The sequence below is a fragment of the Arachis stenosperma genome, chromosome 3, assembly GCF_014773155.1.
Source record: "Arachis stenosperma cultivar V10309 chromosome 3, arast.V10309.gnm1.PFL2, whole genome shotgun sequence".
Taxonomy (NCBI): Eukaryota; Viridiplantae; Streptophyta; class Magnoliopsida; order Fabales; family Fabaceae; genus Arachis; species Arachis stenosperma.
In genome coordinates this window covers 5,070,641-5,091,411 of record NC_080379.1, presented here as the reverse complement: position 1 = coordinate 5,091,411, position 20,771 = coordinate 5,070,641, and the positions used below count along the sequence as shown (strand labels likewise).

Below are 20,771 nucleotides of genomic sequence, written 5' to 3'. Positions count from 1 at the left end.
TAATTTGATTTTAATGAAACTAAGATCTCTCTCTCTCTCTCTCTCTCATTTGTTGTTATGAACTTGTTTTCATGTATGATTGCATTTGTTTATAAATATGAGTCACTGAGTTAAAAACACAAAAATATAAAATTATTTTAAGTAAATAAAATATAAATAGACGATATTAAATTAATGTATTTTGTATTTATTTATCATGATAAAAAATACAAAAATATTAATAAAAAATATAAATTATTATTTATTTATTATTTATTATTTATATTAATTTTTTATAATTATATTTTTATTTTTTTAATTTTTGAATAAAAATATAATAAATTAAATTTTATAATTTATTTTAATTTATTATAAAATAAAATATAAAAACACAAATTTTTATATTTTTATTTTTTATATTTTATTCTTAATATGTTGTATGTTCTCATGACTAAATATAGCCTATGAAAATGACACATTTAATTGTGTTAATAAGAAAGTGCTTTGAAATAGAAAAGATAATTATAAGAGACAAAGATGATAGATAAATTAAGTAATAATGTTGTCTTTGTCTTTGTTTCGTTGTTTCCATTAATTTCGGAAATATAAATTTAATTCCAAAACATAATATTTTATTTACTTTTTATTCATTAGTATGTCTTTTCTTCAAGTAAAGTTTTATTCTTTACATTTTGAATTACCTCTCTTTATCGCTTTATTCTGAAATTATTATCGAACGACATACTAAAAAAAATGTCACCACTTAACAATTATTATCATATTTTTGGATTGATAGAAAAATACTTAAAAACTTATGAGGATAGATACTTTTACTATTATTGTACCAATCTTTTTTTTTTTCTAAATAGATTATATATTGTTGAGACATGCATGGTAAAAAGTTTTTGACTACTACAAAAATTTCAGAAAAGAATAAAGGGAGAAAACACAAAATTGAAAGGCATCATATCCAACTTAAAAAATAAAAAAAAGTATAAAGACACAATGAGAATACTAAATAATGTGAACAATGTTTACATTGAATATGTTGGATATTCAATTCAATAGATATGCAAATGATTATCTTGATTCTTAATTTGATGGTTATTTCTTTTAATTTAGTTTACTCATGTATAGTTAATAATGACTAAATGTTCAATTCACTAGATATACAGATGGTTATTCAATTCAATAGATATGTACGTAGATGATTATGTTGATTTTTAATTGGATGTCTTTTGATTTAGTTTACTCATATACAGTTAATAATGGCTAAATATTCAATTCACTAGATATGCAGATGGATATTCTAATGTTAAAATTTAAGAGGTAATTTGAGAGTGGAGTATTTTTTTACTTATTGGATCAATTTTAAAGTATATTGTATATATTATTAACAAAAATTATTATCTATCTAACAAAATCAAATTATTAAATATCAAATTAATAAATCTCTCGTTTTATAAACTTTTCACTTCACTTTATTTATTTTCGATATAAGACTAATTCATAATACTCCTCACACTTACTACTTTTAACATATATATCTTGAAATAATAATGAGATGGAGCCTTGAATTTCGGACTCAAGTCTTATTTAAGAAATAGACAAATCCTAATATCATAGTATTAGTAATTCCACCACCATGACATACTTGAATTAGATACCCACATTAAAAAACGAATCTCCTACTAAACAATTAAACTCATAAGAGTTAGGACAACTTTTCATCAATGCATGTGAACCATTCAAAAACATGGTTGGCCACATGCTCATACCCCCTTTGCCATAATTAAATGTCCTAAACCAAAGTTTTCATACCATGCAATATTCAAGTTTAAAAAGAAGAAGCCATCGTGGAAGATTTCATCATCCTTGTCCCCCATTGTCACATGTACCTATATATATGTATAAACACATTATTATTTTTTAATTATATATTATATATAATAATATAAGTTCCATACTTACTTTCTCTCATAGACGCGGGTGATCATAATTCAGAGTACCGAAATATACACCGACTTTAATTTCATCCCTTTTTTGTGTATTAAATTTAATGTCCTTATATATGTGTTCTTTTGTTTTTCTCAAGGGGGGGTAGAAAAATTATGAAAGCCAAAACATGGGGTCTCCGTCTCAACTTGTTTTTATATATATTTTTGTCATCAATCAAGCAAATAAATTAACGAGATCCATGGTCCTTTTTCTGTTCGAGTTATAAATGATATTTCATATTTGTATAACATACAAAAGTGTATTGTTTATTAATCTAATTTAGTATCATTCTAAAAATACAAGATAATTTTGACAATTATATTTTGAATATATATATCAAAGTTGTAAATAAAATAACTTACATTATTAAATGAACAAATAAAATAAAAAAATAAAAAATGTTTTGAATAAAAATTGCTTGAACTTTAATTTAAATATATGTTATGTCAGAATTTATTATATATATCTAGATATATCAATTATAATTTTAACTGAAAGTAATTATAATCATAATTGATTAAAGAACAAAATAAACAAAAAAAAATCTACTTTTAATTCTAACTAAACAAAACAACTTAAATTTAAAATAATAAAAAAATTATTATATATCTCTAAAAAACAATTTGTATATTAATAAGTAAAAAATTATATATAATTATTTTTATATAACATTAATAATTAAAAATTATTATATAAAAATTTAATTAAATTTATTAAATTATTTAATATTTTTTAATTACCAATTTTAAATAAAAATAACTGCATCTAAATTTTTTTAAAAATTAACATTAAAATTTCATGGTAATGATAGGAAATGCAATAAATTGGTGTTGAAAGATCATTTTCACCTTTTTGTACTTAACCTAGATAGTAGTGCATGTGTGGGAATCTTATTGGTTTTGATTTTCACTTAAAAACAAAGAATTCAGTGCCAATAGTTTTCCACCAGATTTGCATCCAAAGTCTTTGTATGCTTCTAGATGGGAATAAATAAATACATTAAAAAATGAAGTGAGAAAATATAAGCTTGTATTATTATGCACCTTAGTGCTTTAATTTCCTTCCTCTTCTTTTTTTTTTCTTAAAAAAAAAAAGATGGTTCCAATGCAAATGGCATCAGAATATGCTGTGATAGAAAGTGTGAACACACAAAAGCTTTATAAATTGATATAAAATATTATTTACCTTTGTAAGAATTTTTAAACCAATTGGTTAAAAAATTCCTTCCATAGCCATAGGGTATATCACAAAAAGATATTGTCATTGCTTTAGAATTTCATTTGATGCCCACCAAATTAAATTTCTATATCTCCATTCTTTTCATTTTACCTTTTTAATGTTGAGAATTATTCTTTCCATTTGAATACACACAATTCAGATGATAGAAGAATATAAAGGCTTAACTGAAGAGAGAAAAAAGGTATGAGGATACTAACCAAAATAAAATGATATGCATGGATAAGAACTAAAGATAACTTAGAAAATTTATTTAATTTTTGGTGCCAAAACAAAAAATAATAAAACAATTGGCGTTGCATATAGGAATTTATTCTTTATTTTTATTATAAACTAAAATTGTAGATAATTCCAAAGAACCAAGCAACAGATCACAATATTCTCTTGAAAAGTTTCGAATAATAATAATGGTCGCAAATTTGTTTTCAACCCTCCATTGGAAATCTTGTCATATACTTTATATTTAGAAGAAATATATGCCAATTCAGAAATATGATCACTATATGGGTCCCTTCTTTAATTCTTCACATACATATTTTAAGCTTCTAGCTATGCAACTTTATTGTTGATGTTCATATATAGAAGTGAAAAAGAACAACCGAAACATTATTTGATGAGGCTTCTTCTTTAATCTCCAAATCACTATTTCTTTTTCATCAATTGCACCCCCACTCTAAAAGCTATCTACTTTTTTACTTCATTTACCTAGCAAGTTGAATTATTTTAATTTCTTTCTGCTCGATAATTATACATGAATAAATAATCAAATTGACTTTTATGTCTCCTAGCTTCTCCCTACACAAATCTTCTACTTGTTATATATATATATATATATATATATATATATATATATATATATATATATATATATATATATATATATATATAAGCATGGAGGCTCTTTGACATGAAAATCATGACTTGTTATAAAAAGTTTAGCTCATATACAAGAGGACGGTGAGTAGGATAAATATTATTGTACTTTTTAATATTTAGGCTAAATTTTAATTTCATCTATAATATTTATATGTCTTATTTTTTTTCAAAAAATTTATTTTATCATATTTTAGTTTTTTAGTCAAAATTATTTTTTTTTAAATATTACTTTTTTTATTATTCAATCACTTTTATTCTCAAATTACTACAATAATTACTATGACTATACTATTATAATTATGATTATATTTTTACTATTGTCTACTAAAAAATCATAATGAAAAAATGATATTTTTAGAAAAGAATAATAATTTTGACAAAAAATTAAAATATATATGATAGATGAAATAAAATATTTAAAATACATAAAATATTTTAAATATTAAAAATAAAATTAAGATTTAATCTAAATATTAGATATTAAAATAATATTTTATTCTTTAATTAAAGGTTAAATATCAACATAAAATAATGTGATCCTATACTTAATTATATTTTAACCTCAAAACTCAAAAGGAGGATATATATTATGTGTGATTATATTATATGTAAAAATACTTACGTGTTTTTATTTAATGTAAAATGTTAAGAAGTCAATATTTTTCTTAATATTAGTTAATATTTGATGAATATTTTATTTTTATATTCTTAAAATTAATAGTTTAAATTATATAATTTAAAATTTAGTATTTAAAATTTAGAATATTAATTAAAAATAAATTTTATTAGTCTTGTAATATTACTTAATTTTAAAGTAAAGTATTATTTTTATCTTTAATATTTAGAATAATTTTTAAAGTTATCTCTAATATTTAAATCTTTTAATTTAAGTGTTTAACGTTTTCAAATTATCTCAATGTTGTTCTGTCATTAGTGATCTGTTAACAGAATTGACAATAAAATAAAATTGAGATATTTTAAAACGTTAGGAAATTAAATAGGACGACAATATTGAAGACAAAAACAACATATTTTTTTAAGTATGAAAAGACTATGTCATTTAGTCATTTTTTAAAAGTAATGTATTGTTTTAGTCCTTAATATTTTCATCCTATTTACATTTCTAACGTTTTAAAATCGTCTTAATTTTGTCCTATCATCAATTCTATTAATATATCACTAATGACAGGACAATATTAGAATAATTTTAAAATATTATGACCTTAAATAAAATAATATTTTGCTTTTAATTTTATTTAATAGACTAATCTTTTATGAAAATGATTCGCTGCTGGAAAAAATATTAAACAATAAGCACTATTCTACCACTTTTTATTGTACCTTTACACACTTACAATTGAAATTATGAGATAATAATAATAATAATAATAATAATAATAATAATAATAATAATAATAATAATAGCCGTTTTTATTGTGAATTTGAGTAAATGTATATAGAGCCGTGGTGGAATTATCCTAATATAATAAGAATTTATTGTTACATTACTTTAATTTGGCCGCCACTCAGTAGTCATATATACCCTAACGTGAAAGTCAATTTGAGGCTACTTCTAATTTTTTTTAAGTATAGTTAATTTTATGTAAAATTAATAATTAAAAATTAATTTAAAAATTAAACTAAAATTTTATTTTATAATTTTTAATTACCAATATCAGGTAAATTTAGCTGCATTTGATGAGTCTTTAATTTTTTTTTTAATTTTAGTTAATGAGGTTATCCGGTTTGAGATTTAGACAGAGTAGACATATAAACATGCTATCTTCATGCCATATATATCATGTATATATGTGTTCCTTATCAAATATTCATTTAAAAATTATCACCAACAGGTATCAAACTCAATGTATGCTTTAATTTTTTGTCAATGCTGTTTAGAATTGTCCACTTTTTAAAGCTGCATCCCTTAATTAATTACTTTATAGTAGCACTATACTCACAGAATAATGGTTAATTAATGTCAGATCCTGCTCTTGCATGCACTCACTATATTTTTGCATTGTGGCAACCTCAGCTCTTTTAAGTTGAATGCTTTGATATTTTACTAATATAACTAATCACCACCGTGACCATACCTACTTTACCATTTATTTCAATATAATTATCTAAACCTTTTTTATTAATATTACTTTGAGCATTCTAATTTATTGTTCTTGTTTAATTTGTTGCATTCTGATTTAATTTTGAATTGATCGGCAGTACTGTTAGAAAAAGAACAAAATTAAAAGCAAACGCTGCTTGTATATAACCAATTTGGATTTAAGTGGTAATAATATAACTCCATTCCTTAATTTAAATAAGTGCTAATAAAAATCTGAATTCTAATTTATATATGCAGTAATTTAATTTTTTTGTCAGTAATAAATTTTTAAATAATTTAAATTTATAGTAAATTAATCATTTATCCATCAGACTAAAAGATACCATTTAAAAAAAAATATTAGGCATTTCAATTTCAAATAAAGACATGCTTTTGTGGTGCTGCTCTTGTCTATTATATTGCAAAGTTGTGGGTTGACAACAATCAACAATCTTTAATGGTTACTACTCTTCTTCAAAAGAGGATTAATTAAAAGCAAGAGACTTAAGTTGCGTAAGTTGCCACAAGACTCTATTTACAAATATAATTTTTTTTTAAGAAAATATCTATATACTACATGGTATGTGACTTGGGCATTTGATTATACCCCTTTATTAAAATCTTTGGCTTTTGCGGGAGAAAAATGAGGCGTTCAAAGACAAACTTAGAGATAGAAAATTTATAAAAGAATCACTTAATTATTGTGTTTAGTTTGTCTTCATTATCCAATAGAAGCGAATATAAGATGTTGGAATCTTGAGAGAACCATAGACTATATAGAGCCTCAATTTCTCAATTTATTGCATAATTTTGCCATGTTCCTTAAAAATCAACTTATAGTAACATAAAATTAAATAATATTTATTTTAAATAAAAAATAATAAAAGTAGTGCTATCTACATTTTTACAAGTATTAGATAAAATACTTAAAAACGACTATTAATAACTAGAATTTAGTAGGTCAAACTTAATTTAAAAAACCAACTCATAAATAGTGATTTTATTGATTTAACCTCCCACACTTACGACGACAAATCTTATTTTCTTTATAGATTTGGTGCATGCATTTGGACTACCTTCCACTAATATCACAATCCAGTTGAAAGTTTTATATATATATTGTTAATTTAAAATCTCTCTGATTAAAAAAAAAATGATGTTTTTGGGATTCAGTGTGAGAATGAGGATCAATTTGCTTGTAGAAAAGTTCATCAAGAACGAGAAACTTTTGTCTATATTTGATATAATTTTGGGCTGCCATAATTAAACCGGTCTTAGCTTATATGGTCCGAACTAAAACGACGTCGTAACCAGAAGATGGCGTGCTTACTTTTTCTTTTGTTAGACATCAGTTTTAATCACTTAGCAGCCTTTTGGTATTGAATCATTCCAGCAATTTAATAACTAAAAAGTCATTTTTATTTGTCTTTTAATTTTATGGACTACTTTTAAGTCACGTACGGTACAAGAATGCTTTTGTAGATAACTTCCTTTTTTTTTTCCTTGAGAAAAATAATGACCATAGAGTTAAAATTAATAATGTTGATTAGATAGATTATTCAAGTGGAAGCATTTTAGTTGTTATTTATTTATTTATTTTGTGTGTTGAGTAGAAAAGCTTCTTTACATAAAAAGAGAATATCAATTAAATCGGACATTATCAGAGAATCAAAGGCTGTTTTGATATAAACTGTTTAAATTAGATCTCACACGGCCATAGAATGAAGAATCACACACCTACTTTAGGGTTGATATCTTATTTATTGTCTCATATGCAAAATGTCAAGATATCATTAGAAAGAGAACAGATTAGGAAATTAAACAATAAGAATTAGTTAATTATAAGTAAATAAAAATATTTAGAAAAACAATAGTACCTAATCGTCCTAAAACTAATTTCAATATAATTTTGTCCTTTCATTTTTTATGTAAATCGTAGGTTTTGTAGATAATTTACATTTGTTTATAAAACACATGAAAAACCAATGATTTATCATGATACGTACTTACCGAGTTTTATAAGTGTTAGAAACAAGCGACTAAATTAGAGAAAAGATTTGTGAGTATTATTAAGTTTATTCACATTATCTGAAATGATATAATATAAAAAGATATTTATAAGTACTAAGAGAATCGTAATAATAAAAACGTAATCTCTTACAATAAATATTCAAATATACTAAAAATAATACTAATTAATCCTAATTATATTCTAACAATAAGTGTATTGAAAAAATAATAGAAAATGTAAAATATGAGAACATATCGCGATTAACGATTTACTGTGTGTGGGTGTCAATAAATAAAGAGAAATATGAAAGGTATCATAAGCTTGTGATTAAGCACGAGACTGAAGCTGTAAGTGTGAAACAGGAGAGGAGAAGAGGAGAGAAAAGACTGTGAATCTCATTGCATTCTTGATATGTTACTGGGTTTTGTTTATATACAGAGAAGTGCAGGGAAATGTAATTAGTTAGTTGCTAACTGAATTCACAGCTCAGCATAACAGACTTCACTAATCTGCTGATTGAGGCTCTAGCTGAAGGTCCTGGACTTTCACGTCTTCATCACCACTGCTTCTGTCATCCCCCCGCAAACTCAAGGGTGTAGAATTTTCCAAATTCTGTACCTTGAGTTTGTTCCTGAGTTGAAGGAAGGCTGAGGAGGGAAGAGCTTTGGTGAGGGTATCTGCGATCTGGACTGTGCTAGGAACATGGCTCACCTGAACTGTTTTGCTTGTAACATGATCCCTTACAAAATGCAAATCAATTTCGAAGTGCTTTGTCTTTGAGTGCAAGATGGGATTCGCTGCTAGAAGGACGGCACTCTGGTTGTCGCAATAGGCCATGGGGGCTTCATGAACTGACCATTTCAACTCTCCTATTAGACCTTTGATCCAAATCAGCTCGGCCACTAGATCTGCCAAAGCACGATACTCTGCTTCTGTACTTGACCTGGCTACAACACCTTGTTTCTTTGATTGCCAGGAGACCAGGTTTCTTCCCATATACACACAGAACCCTCCAATTGATTTTCTGTCACTGGGGTCACCTGCCCAGTCGGAGTCACAGTAGGCTGTTAGCTTCATGGACGGATCTTTGTGAAGTTTGAGGCCGAAAGTTGCAGATCCATTTACATAGCGCAGTATCCTTTTCACCAATTTCCAGTGTGATTCCAGTGGTGCTTGCATGAACTGGGCCAGCTTGTTTACACTGAACGCAAGGTTAGGCATTGTTACTGTCAGGTACTGCAGACTTCCTACCACTGATCGATATAGATGGGGGTTTTCAAATTCTGCTCCTCCAGTGGCTTGAATCTTTAAAGAGGATGGGAGTGGTGTTGAACATGACTTGCAACCACTCATGCCTGCTTTTGCAAGAAGATCTTTTGCATACTTGCTTTGAGTCATTAGCAGTCCTCCATCATTTGTCCTGACTACCTGAATTCCTAGGAAATAATGGAGCTCTCCCATGTCTTTGAGTGCAAAAGCTGAGTTTAGCCTTTGAGTAACAGCTGTGATTATCTCATTTGAACTCCCAGTTACAATGATGTCATCAACATATATTAGCACATAGGTAATTGAGGAGTTTGTTTGTTGAACAAACACTGAGACATCAGACTTGGTTGGAGAGAAGCCAAACTTCTGGAGAGCTGAGGAGAGTTTGTGGTACCAGGCCCTGGGTGCCTGTTTCAAGCCATAGAGTGCTTTGGTGAGCTTGCATACTAAGTTACTGTTGCTCGAGACATAACCTGGTGGCTGTCTCATGTAAACGTCCTCTGTGAGTTCACCATGTAAGAATGCATTATTAACATCCACTTGCCTTATTGACCAGCCTCTTGCCAATGCAATGGAGAGTATTATCCGAATGGATGTTGGCTTGACTACTGGACTGTATGTCTCAGTGAAGTCACAGCCTGGCCTCTGGGAGAATCCCTGAGCAACAAGTCTTGCCTTGTATTTCTGTAAGCTCCCATCAGCATTATATTTGACTCGATAGACCCACTTGCTGCCTATGGCTTTCCTACCAATTGGCAGTGACACCAATTCCCAGGTGTTGTTCTTTTGCAAGGCTTCAAATTCTACATCCATTGCTTCTTTCCACTTTGGATCATTCAGTGCCTGCTATACACTCTTGGGCTCCACACTTGCATGAAAGACCTTTGGTTTCAGTGAACCAGTCTTGCTTCTTGTTATCATAGGGTGCGAATTTGTCACTGTATCACAAGGTTCAATAGAGGTTGAGGCTGAATCCTGGGGAAGCACAATTTCAAAGTCTGATATGGGGACATGAATAGGTGTTTCAGATGGAGCTATGTGAGGGCTGGAAGTGGTGGTGGATGAGGGTTGGCAAGGATTTTGATTGGGAACTGGAGAGGGAACATTTGAGCTGGGGGGTAGAGCAGTGCTGCTTTGATGTGGAATTGTGTTGTTGGGCCAAGCTGGGTTAGGTAAAGGTTGAGGTGCTGTATGAGGTTTTGGTATGACTTGTAATGGTGGAAGCATAGGATAGGATGATTGTTCTTGAGGCTGCTGCATTGCTTTGCTAAATTCTGAGTGAGGGTCCTTGAAGGGAAACTTGGTTTCATCAAATACTACATTTCTGGTAATCACTATCTTGCCTGAGCTTGTGAGACACCTGTAGCCTTTGTGTCTAGTGCTGTATCCAAGGAACACACAAGGTGAGGACCTGAATTGGAGCTTGTTCTTGTTATAGGGCCTGAGATGTGGAAAACAAGTGCAGCCAAACACTTTAAGTCTGTCATATTGTGGTTTCTTGTTGAGCAGTCTCTCAGTGGGTGACTCATCATTCAGCACTGGTGTAGGCAAGATATTTATGATTTGTGCAGCTGTTGTAAAGGCATCCCCCCAAAATTTGATAGGCACTGATGATGCAGCAAGCAATGTTAGTCCCATTTCTACCAGATGTCTATGCTTCCTCTCAGCCGTGCCATTTTGTTGGTGAACATGTGGACAGGAAAATCGATGAATGATACCTTGTTCTTGTAGTAGCTTTGAAAGGCTGGTGTATTCTGCTGCATTATCACTTTGAAACACTTTCAATTTAGCATTTAATTGTCGTTCAGCCATGTGTTGGAAATGTAAAAATATAGATTTTAATTGAGCTCTACTTCTAATAAGGTAAATCCAGGTAAATCTAGAGTAAGCATCAATAAAATTGACAAAGTAATTATTGCCATTGGAATCAGGAAGTGGAGCAGGACCCCAAATGTCAGAGTACACAAGTTCTAGAGGCTTATTGTAGACAGATTCAGAATTGGAAAAAGGTAAGACATGAGACTTTCCCATGCAGCAGGAGCTGCAAGGAGACTTATTTGGTGAAAAAGAAAGATTACAAGACTTTAGGACTTTAGAAACAACAGCAGCTGAGGCATGTCCAAGTCTGGCATGCCAGAGCATGTACTTGTTGGTGCCTGTATTGAGTGTGCTTGTGAGTGCAAAGGGTGAGAGTTCAGGACGAAAATTGAGAAGCCTGTACATGCCTCTTGCAACATCCCCTTGCAGAATTACTTCTTTAGTATCCTGAGATTTGACATAACAACCATGAGAGTGAAATTCAAAGAATACATCATTATCACAGCAAAATTGATAGACACTGAGTAAATTCTTTGTAATGTCTGGTACTAATAGCAGTTTTTGCATTATTAGTTTCTTTGAGCTCAAGTTAGTTTTGAAATATGCTTTTCCAACACATTGAATGGCCAAACCTGTACCGTTTCCTACTACAACTTGATCTGATCCCTCATAGCTTTGCTTCTCTGCCACATTCTTTGGATCTGCCGTTATATGGTGAGTAGCCCCAGAGTCTGGATACCAGACTGCATCTTGAATTGTTGCAGGATTTGCTAGGACACTGCTCATGTTTGCTTCTGGTTGCTCATTCTTATGTTGCCTGCTGTCATACCTTTCTCTGTGCTGAGGCAGAGAGTAGTTGATCTGTGCATCATCATCTTCATACCTGTACCAGTAGGTTCTTGCAGTGTGGCCGAGCTTGTTACACAGTTGACATTGAGGCCTGGCTGATTCTTGCATCCTTTCTTGAACTTGTGGTGATCTTCCATGACTTTGGTATCTATCTGAGTAATTTTGATTTCTGGACCTGTCTGAGTAATATTGTTGTGATTGCCTTCCTCCCCTGAAGCTTTGGGATCTGCCTCTTCCTCTGAAATTGCTTCTTGAGCCACCTCTTTGAATGAAATTTGCCTGATAGCTTTCTTGAGGATGCTGATTTGAGTAGCTTGATTGAGCCACATTCGCGTGTACCAAGTGATCTAATTCAGGCCTTCTGAACCTCTCTAGCATGCTTTCATGTGCCAAAAGAACTGCTTCTAACTCTCCAACTGTGATTCCTTGAGATCTTGTGAGAATTGAGGTGAGGACTGGTGCATACTCTTCAGTGAGACCGTGAAGAATCGCATTCACATGCTCACTATCACTTACCTTTTCCCCTACTGAAATTAGTGCATCAATTGTGCTCTTAATTGTTAGCACATAGTCATTCACTGAGGCACCAATTTTTGTGTTACTTAGCTTGTTTCTCAACTGAATTACTTTTGCTTTGACCTGTGACGCAAAGTGACTCTCCAACCTATTCCAGATCTGATAGGTGAAGACGCAGCCAACCATTCGAGTTGTATATGGTTTTGACATTGAAGCCAACAACCACGATTTCAGCAATGCATCTTGCTTCTTCCATCTTTGAAATTCTGGATTGGCTTCACCGGTTTCAAGAAATTTCAGTGGAAGGTTTTCTCCTGTGATGTGATCGAGTAAATCATTTCCTTCTATTGTGGCTTCTACTTGATCTTTCCATTGAAGGAAATTGTCATCATCAAGCTTCATGTATATCGGATTTGCTGTAAAACTGGGTACACTCGCTGTTTGAGCTGAGTGTGAATCATTGGAGGGATTTTGTAGCGCAGCCATAGTTTGTGAAGGAGCCAAGCTCTGATACCATGAAAGGTATCATAAGCTTGTGATTAAGCACGAGACTGAAGCTGTAAGTGTGAAACAGGAGAGGAGAAGAGGAGAGAAAAGACTGTGAATTTCATTGCATTCTTGATATGTTACTGGGTTTTGTTTATATACAGAGAAGTGCAGGAAAATGTAATTAGTTAGTTGCTAACTGAATTCACAGCTCAGCATAATAGACTTCACTAATCTGCTGATTGAGGCTCTAGCTGAAGGTCCTGGACTTTCACGTCTTCATCACCACTGTTTCTGTCAAAATAAAAACGAAAAAACAATAAGAAAAAACATAAATTGATCGTTGATTTTCTTTACATGTAATTTAAATAAGTGGTAGATAAATATGACCATCTAACTGTAATAATTTACACTTTTTATTGCTTTTTTCTAATACACTCATAAAACTCATGATTTACTTGTATGTACGCATCATGATAAATCGTTGGTTTTGCATGTGTTTTATGAACAAATATTAATCATCTATAAAACTCACTATTTACATAAAAGATAAAAGGATAAAATTGTATTTAAATTGGTTTTAGGACAATCAGATAGTATTCTTTTCTAAATCATTTATACAAGTAAATTATTCATTAATTAACAAATTTATAGTCATTTTTCATAGAAATAATAGAGACTAATACTTTTTAATCAATATTTTAGCCAACTTTTTGGCCAATAAATTATATTTTTATACTATTAAGATTTAGCTTTTAGGATTTATTTAGAAGTTAGTATAATAATATTTTTATTGGCCAAATATTAATCAAAAAATAATAAATTTTGTTAATCATGTAGCATTATTTTTTTTATTTATATTTATTAAACGAGTCTCTCGCTCTATATAATTATATTATTATTGTCAACTATATTATTTATCAGTCATTTATATAAAATATAAAATATATATTTAATAATAAATTAAATAGTATATTTTTTTACACAAATATATAGCAGTTAATTTGGTGGATAATTTTTCTGTTTATATAATATTTTTGTTTGTATTATTCATTATCATGTTATATTAACATAAACCAGATCAATCACTCATAAAGCCATACAAAATGATTTCATATTTATATGTACAATCAAGTTGGATTCACATTTGTAACTAAAATACAAATAAAACTATAAAATTGCAATGGTTATTTTTGGTATTTACAAAAAATTTATTATTGAAAATATTTAATTACTATACTATACAAATATCTGTGAATGAGTTGATGATTAATTTTTATAATTATAAGATATTTTTGTAAATTATTAATATCCAATTTTAAACTAGGAAGAATAGTCACATCTATTGGAAAATATTAATTATGACAAGATTGATTAGGATTTATTAGTTTGTTCTAAAATTTTATCTCATTTTATCTATATAAAAAATGTCTATTGTCATCATTCTCCATCTTTTATTATAGTTAATAAATTTTCATTTATATTTTTACTTCCCTTAATTTATTTCCTTTCATTTCTAATAGCATAAACTTTAATGTAGTCTTTTCTTCAATTAACTTAAACTTGTGTAGGTATATTTGTGGGAATAAATTTATATATAGAAAAATACATTATTACTCATGCCAAAACCTTTTGATGTGCATGTATCTTCTCGATCACATGCTTCTCCATGTCACTCTCTATTATTTTAATGGCATTCATAAGGTAAAAGCTAAGTCATGGAGATTAAAAGCTTAATGCAAACCATGATTTGTTCTTGACCTTTCAATTTATACATATATATAAGGCACTTGCTCAGTTGCTCTGAGAACTTTGTTCATTGCACGTGAAGATTGCACCATATCTCTGATTCCCTCACTTTTTTTTTTTCAAAACAAGTATCTTCATTACCTTTCCAAGAACTTTGCATAGCAACTTTAACGACCCACAGACTTGTAGGATTTATTACTGTTAAAAGCAACAGATTAATAAATTGAAGAAAGTGTGGTGTATTATTTTAGTGTATTGTGAATGATACAATGTATAAGAGTATATATAGATGTTAGAAGAATTAAAACAATAAAAACGTAATATCCTACGATAAATATATATATATATGCTAAATAAATATAATAGATGCTAACTGATTTTTATTGATCCTAATTATGAATATCTTCTCTCAAACTCAAAAGAGAGTTAAAGATATTATCTTGAATTTGGATATTAGAGTCCAAAAAAGAGTAGGATGATGAAATTTCGTGAAAATATTAGCTGTCTGATCTAGAGTTCCAATAGCTATGAGACGAACAACATCAATAAAAAGACGTCGCCGTACAAAGTGACAATCAATCTCAATGTGTTTGGTGCGTTCATGAAAAACATCATTATGAGTAATTTGAATAGCACTGCGATTGTCACAAAAGTATATGTTGAGGACGACTAAGGAGCACCCAAGTATTCGAGAATCCAACGAATCGAGACAACCTTAGTAGTGGTGTCAGTGAGAGCACGATATTCATCTTCGGTGCTTGATCGAGTAATAAATGTTTGCTTCTTAGCTCGCCAAAAAATGAGAGAGTCACCAAGAAACAAACAATAACCAATAGTAGAACGACGATAAGTGGGATCATCATCCCAATCAGCATCTAGGTACGCTTGAATGGTTAAAAATGAATGGACAGAAAAGTGAGGGTCATGAAACAGAGTGTCTTTGATGTAGCGAGGATGCAAAGAATTGCCGCATAGTGAGTAGTACGAGAAGCTGACAAGAACTGACTACAAACATGAACTGGATAGGCGATGTCTGGTCATGTGACAGTCAAATAGACGAGACCTCTAACTAACTTTCAATAAAGAGTAGGATTATATAAAATAGTGTCATCCACAGGAGTAGACTCAATACGACTATCTGTAATTTCGTATCAAGAAAGAAGATCAGAAACATACTTAACATGAGAGAGATAGATACCGTTACTTGAGAATATAAATTCAAGGCAAAGAAAATAACTGAGAGAATTAAGATCCTTCATATCAAAAGTGTGGTGAAGAGATACTTTAAGATAAGAGATATCATCAACATCATCTCCAGTAATGATCATGTCATCAACATACAAAAGGAAAAGAACAACTCCATGTTCACTTTTAAGAATAAAGAGAACATTGTCATGAGGGCTACAAGTAAAACCGAGATTGCATATAGCGGTGCTGAACTTTTCAAACCATTCACGAGTAACTTGCTTAAGACCATAAATTAAAGTGCCTTACAAAGGAGACATACTTTGCTAGAAGGATAAGGATATTTCGGGAGTGGTTTCATTTTCTTATATACCTTCTTTTTCAAATTTTCATTAAGAAATACATTTTTCACATCCATCTGATTGAGAGACTATCTTTTTACTGCAGTAATGGCAAGGAGAGCGCGAATAAATGAGAGACGAGTAACAGGAGCAAAAGTATCTTTATAATTAATATCATACTCTTGCGTACATTTTTTAGCAACTAAATAATCGTGCCTTATAACAGTCAATAGAATCATCAGAGTAAGTTTTGATCTTGTATACCTATCTACTACCCACAATTTTTTTATCAGAAGGAGAATCAATTAAGTCTCAAGTGTGTACATTTTCAAGTGTCCAAATTTTTTTTTGCATTGCTTGCTACCAATTTGAATTTATGGAGACTTCTTAAAATGACTTACGTTCATGGTGATAAAAAATTACAGAAAAATAACAATAATAAAAAAAATAAGGAGATGAATTTTTTATCATAGAAAAACGAGTAGAGAGAGGAGACACGACAACAGGAGTAAAAATATCGTTCAGTCTAAAATTATCAGGAGATGGAGAAGACAGAAGAATAAAAAGCTCGAAAAATTGACTTGAGATAGAACATGTAGTATTATTATTAAAAAAAAAATCTAACATTAGAGTTAATAAAAAATGGTGAATTAATAAAAAGAATAAATTAAAAAAAAAAACTAAAAAATATGTGATACTTCCAAAATACAATATAACAAAATATACAAATACGTCAAGAAATAGAATTCTAATAAAAGAATAAACGAGTGTTCTAAAATTTATGTTAATCAGATAGCAGGCTTTGGTTATAAAAGTGATGTATATATTGACTAAAGATTAAGATCACATATCCCACTATGATGTTCATATTGTCTCACCAATAAGAATTAAACGCATATATTGAAAACATTTTTTTTTCTAAAAAAAATCATTAAATTAATAATAAATAAAAAGTTAAACAACAAATGTTCAGTTTTTATTAGTATATATCATATGAATAAAAATATAATAATAAAACAGATAATCTCTTTTCCTTGACTGATAATTATAATTTTCAAACTAATAAAATATACTGAATAAATAAAATAACAGTGTTACAAAGTTAAGCATAATTTATTTTTTTAGCAAATATTTAGTTATTATTTTATTTTTATAAACTAATATTAAAAAAATTCGAATATACTAATAAAATATAAAATAAAATATATTTTTTATTTTTAAAATTTATTTATAATTTTAAAAATATTCATAAATTTTATTTTATTTTAATTTTATTCAAAAAAATTTCGAATTACATCAGATAAATCAAAAATAGTTGTCAAATATTATTATTAGATTGATCCTAAATTTTATAAAAATTTAATTATTAAAAATATATTTAATATAAATTAAAAACTTCAAAAAAAATTATAACAAAATAAAATTTAAAAATATTTTTAAATTTTTTAATAAATTTTAAAACAAAAAATATACTTTATTCTAAAATAATATATATACTGACTAATATAAATAAATTGTTCATCCTGAAATAAAATTTGTACGTAGTTGGCAAGCAGTTTAATGATGAAGAGAAAAAGCAGCAAATGGGGTGTGCAATGCAATGGCCTACGCTTCTCTCCACTTGACCACTTGTCCTTTTCTAGTTTTCTGGCCCTTTTTGGACTTTCTCTCCAATTAAGATACGTATGTCTTCGCTACTCCATCATTTCTCTAGACAATACAAGTACAAATATATCTTTCATAGATATCTTCATCAATTCTTAAATCTATGTTCTGTGTGCTTTACTATTAATCATAGCTTTTTAATTATGATCTAATTAAACTAACAACCACATTAACTACTATTCTCACTAGTTTCTAGTGTCTATCAGTATGACGATCAAATAAAAATGTTTATATAAAAAAATTTTTGGTGCTAACAATAATCAAACTAACCGATTCAATTTAATTAAAGTAAAATGATCAATAAATTACTGAAAATTTATATTTTAAATAGATTAGTTTTTAAAAAAATATTAATAAAATAATTTAAAATAATAAATATAAATAAATTAATTTAAATTAAATTTTTTTATCTTAATCACAAGAACTAATTTAAAAATAATGTATTTATTTTTGTTATCTTAAAAAATTTTATTAATATTTTTTAAGAACTAATTTATTTGTCACTTTACTCATTTAATTAATTTGGGCCAAATAAAAAAAATATTGCAAAAATCAATAGTAAATCGATAAAATCAATTAAAACAGTTAAATTTGTTAAATGGGTCTAATTTTTTTATTAGACAACTAGTTTCAATTAAAAACTTGAAAAATACATTAGAAAATAGTCAAAATAATACAATACAGAGAGAACAGAGACGTATACTTGGATATACTCATTTGATGCATCATATATACAATGTGCACGTACATCCAAAGAGAATTGATATTATTAAAAGTTCAATTCATGCTTGTCCACTTTCACAAACATTCAAATGCAAATTGCAAAAATTGTCTTTGGTGAATATAGTCAAACAAACACATGATTTCAGCACATTAATCACTACAAATTAAACTATATAAGGATCAAAACACACAATTCATTAAAAAATAAATAAAGATGAAGGGGTGAAATATATATAGAGAACTTGGTCAATATTACCATCATCGTAAATTCATAATTAATATATAACAGAGGAAGATGACAACACCAACAAAAACAACAACAACAATAATAATAATAATAGTGCCTCAACTTTTTTTTACAGAACCAGGAACAGCACCTAACAACCCTCACCTTTTTTTTATGATACACATTTCATTGATTATTCCTTAGAGAAATAAACTTATCATCACTATCACCATTGATAGAGTGATTACAATTTCTCAACAACAGACTCAAGAACCTTAAATTGAAAAACCAATAATACCCCTGAATTCATCTATAGACTCCCAAAATCCAGATCTCAAGACTAGAGACAAGACGAAAAAGTTAAGTCTCTATTTTTGTATGTTTCAGTATCTCTGTATTTTCTGTCTTGAGACAATTACCAAACCAGCCTCAGTATTGTAACATGTCGGATGCTGAGGCCATAATGGGTTGGTTGAGAAAGGCCATGTTCAAAGAGTTGTTGAAGAAGCTATTAACTGGCTCCATGAATGACCCTCCTGAAGAAGAACCATAAACACCATTGCTAGTGTTATTGGCATTCAAGAAGTCAATGATCTCATTGAGTGAGTCCAACCTGTGACTAAGTTCCTCAACCTGAGCCCTAAGAACAGAATTCTCGGATTCAACATTCAGATATTGCTGCGTGGTGATGTTGACGCTTGTGAGGATCTGTTGATTCTCCTTCCTTAACGTTGCCACCTGAGAAACAAGATCGTCAAGGTGCTTCTGCTTCCTCATCCTCGACCTCCTCGCCGATTCGCGGTTTGATATCATCCTCTTCCTCTTCCTTTGATCCATCAAAGCCTGCAACTCCTCCTCAGAACCCGAGTTCTGAAGCACAAGAGTTGATGAACCTGAAGACGTTCCACTTGAAGACGCCATAGAAGTAATATATATTGGTTATGTTATCAACAAAGACTCTAAAACACGGACACTGACACGGACACAGAACAGGCAGAACACGCAGGACCCAGAAACAAAAACGGAAAATTTATAAACTTTTATTGAAGAGATTTTGTTATTTTATTATAATATGTAGTGGGAAATTAAAATAGGTGAAGAAGGTTAATTAAGAATCATGAAACGTAGTAGAGCCAGTAGAGGAAAGCAACGGAGAAAGATTGAACAAGATGGGTCCTGCGCCTAACAGTGGAATTGATCATACACCCGGAAAGGAAGATCTCACTGAGAATCGGATACATGAATATCAAACATCAACAACAAGATGTTGGACATTTAAAATCCGTTCAAAATTCCCTTCAAAAAAAAGAAGAAAACTAAAGGGTTTCAAACTCTGTTTGATGAAGAAGAAGGAAGCAGCTGAAGAGCATGTGGAAGCTAAGAAAGGGTTGGTAAAGAAGAAGAGATATGAGGGACCATATATGAATATATGATTATATTATTATTGTTGTTATTATTATGGAGAACAAAAGAAAAATATCTAGAAAGGTGTGAATGAATGAAGAGATGAGAAGAGAGGAGAAGAAAGTGGAAGGGGAGTATGTGTGTTTCGTCTCAGGAATTTATAGAACTTAAAAAGTTAACAACTTGCAGTAAAATAATAAATAATAATAATTATTTTCTTTTATTTATATCAAATCCAATAGACAGAAAACAGAGAATCAAACCAAAGTAGTCTTCATTTTACTTTAGGGAAAAATATTTTATTTTTTCATTTAGTTAATTTTATTTACTATCTGGCAATAT

At 29.3% G+C, this 20,771-nt stretch overlaps 1 protein-coding gene across 1 annotated transcript; it reads right to left on the bottom strand.

Moving 5' to 3' along the window:
* Positions 1-19,109: 19,109 nt before the first annotated feature.
* LOC130968843 (bZIP transcription factor 11) lies at positions 19,110-20,565 on the bottom strand. Its single transcript, XM_057894318.1, has one exon. It carries the CDS (start codon positions 19,944-19,946, stop codon positions 19,455-19,457), a length of 492 nt encoding a protein of 163 aa, XP_057750301.1. The 5' UTR covers positions 19,947-20,565; the 3' UTR covers positions 19,110-19,454.
* Positions 20,566-20,771: the final 206 nt, after the last annotated feature.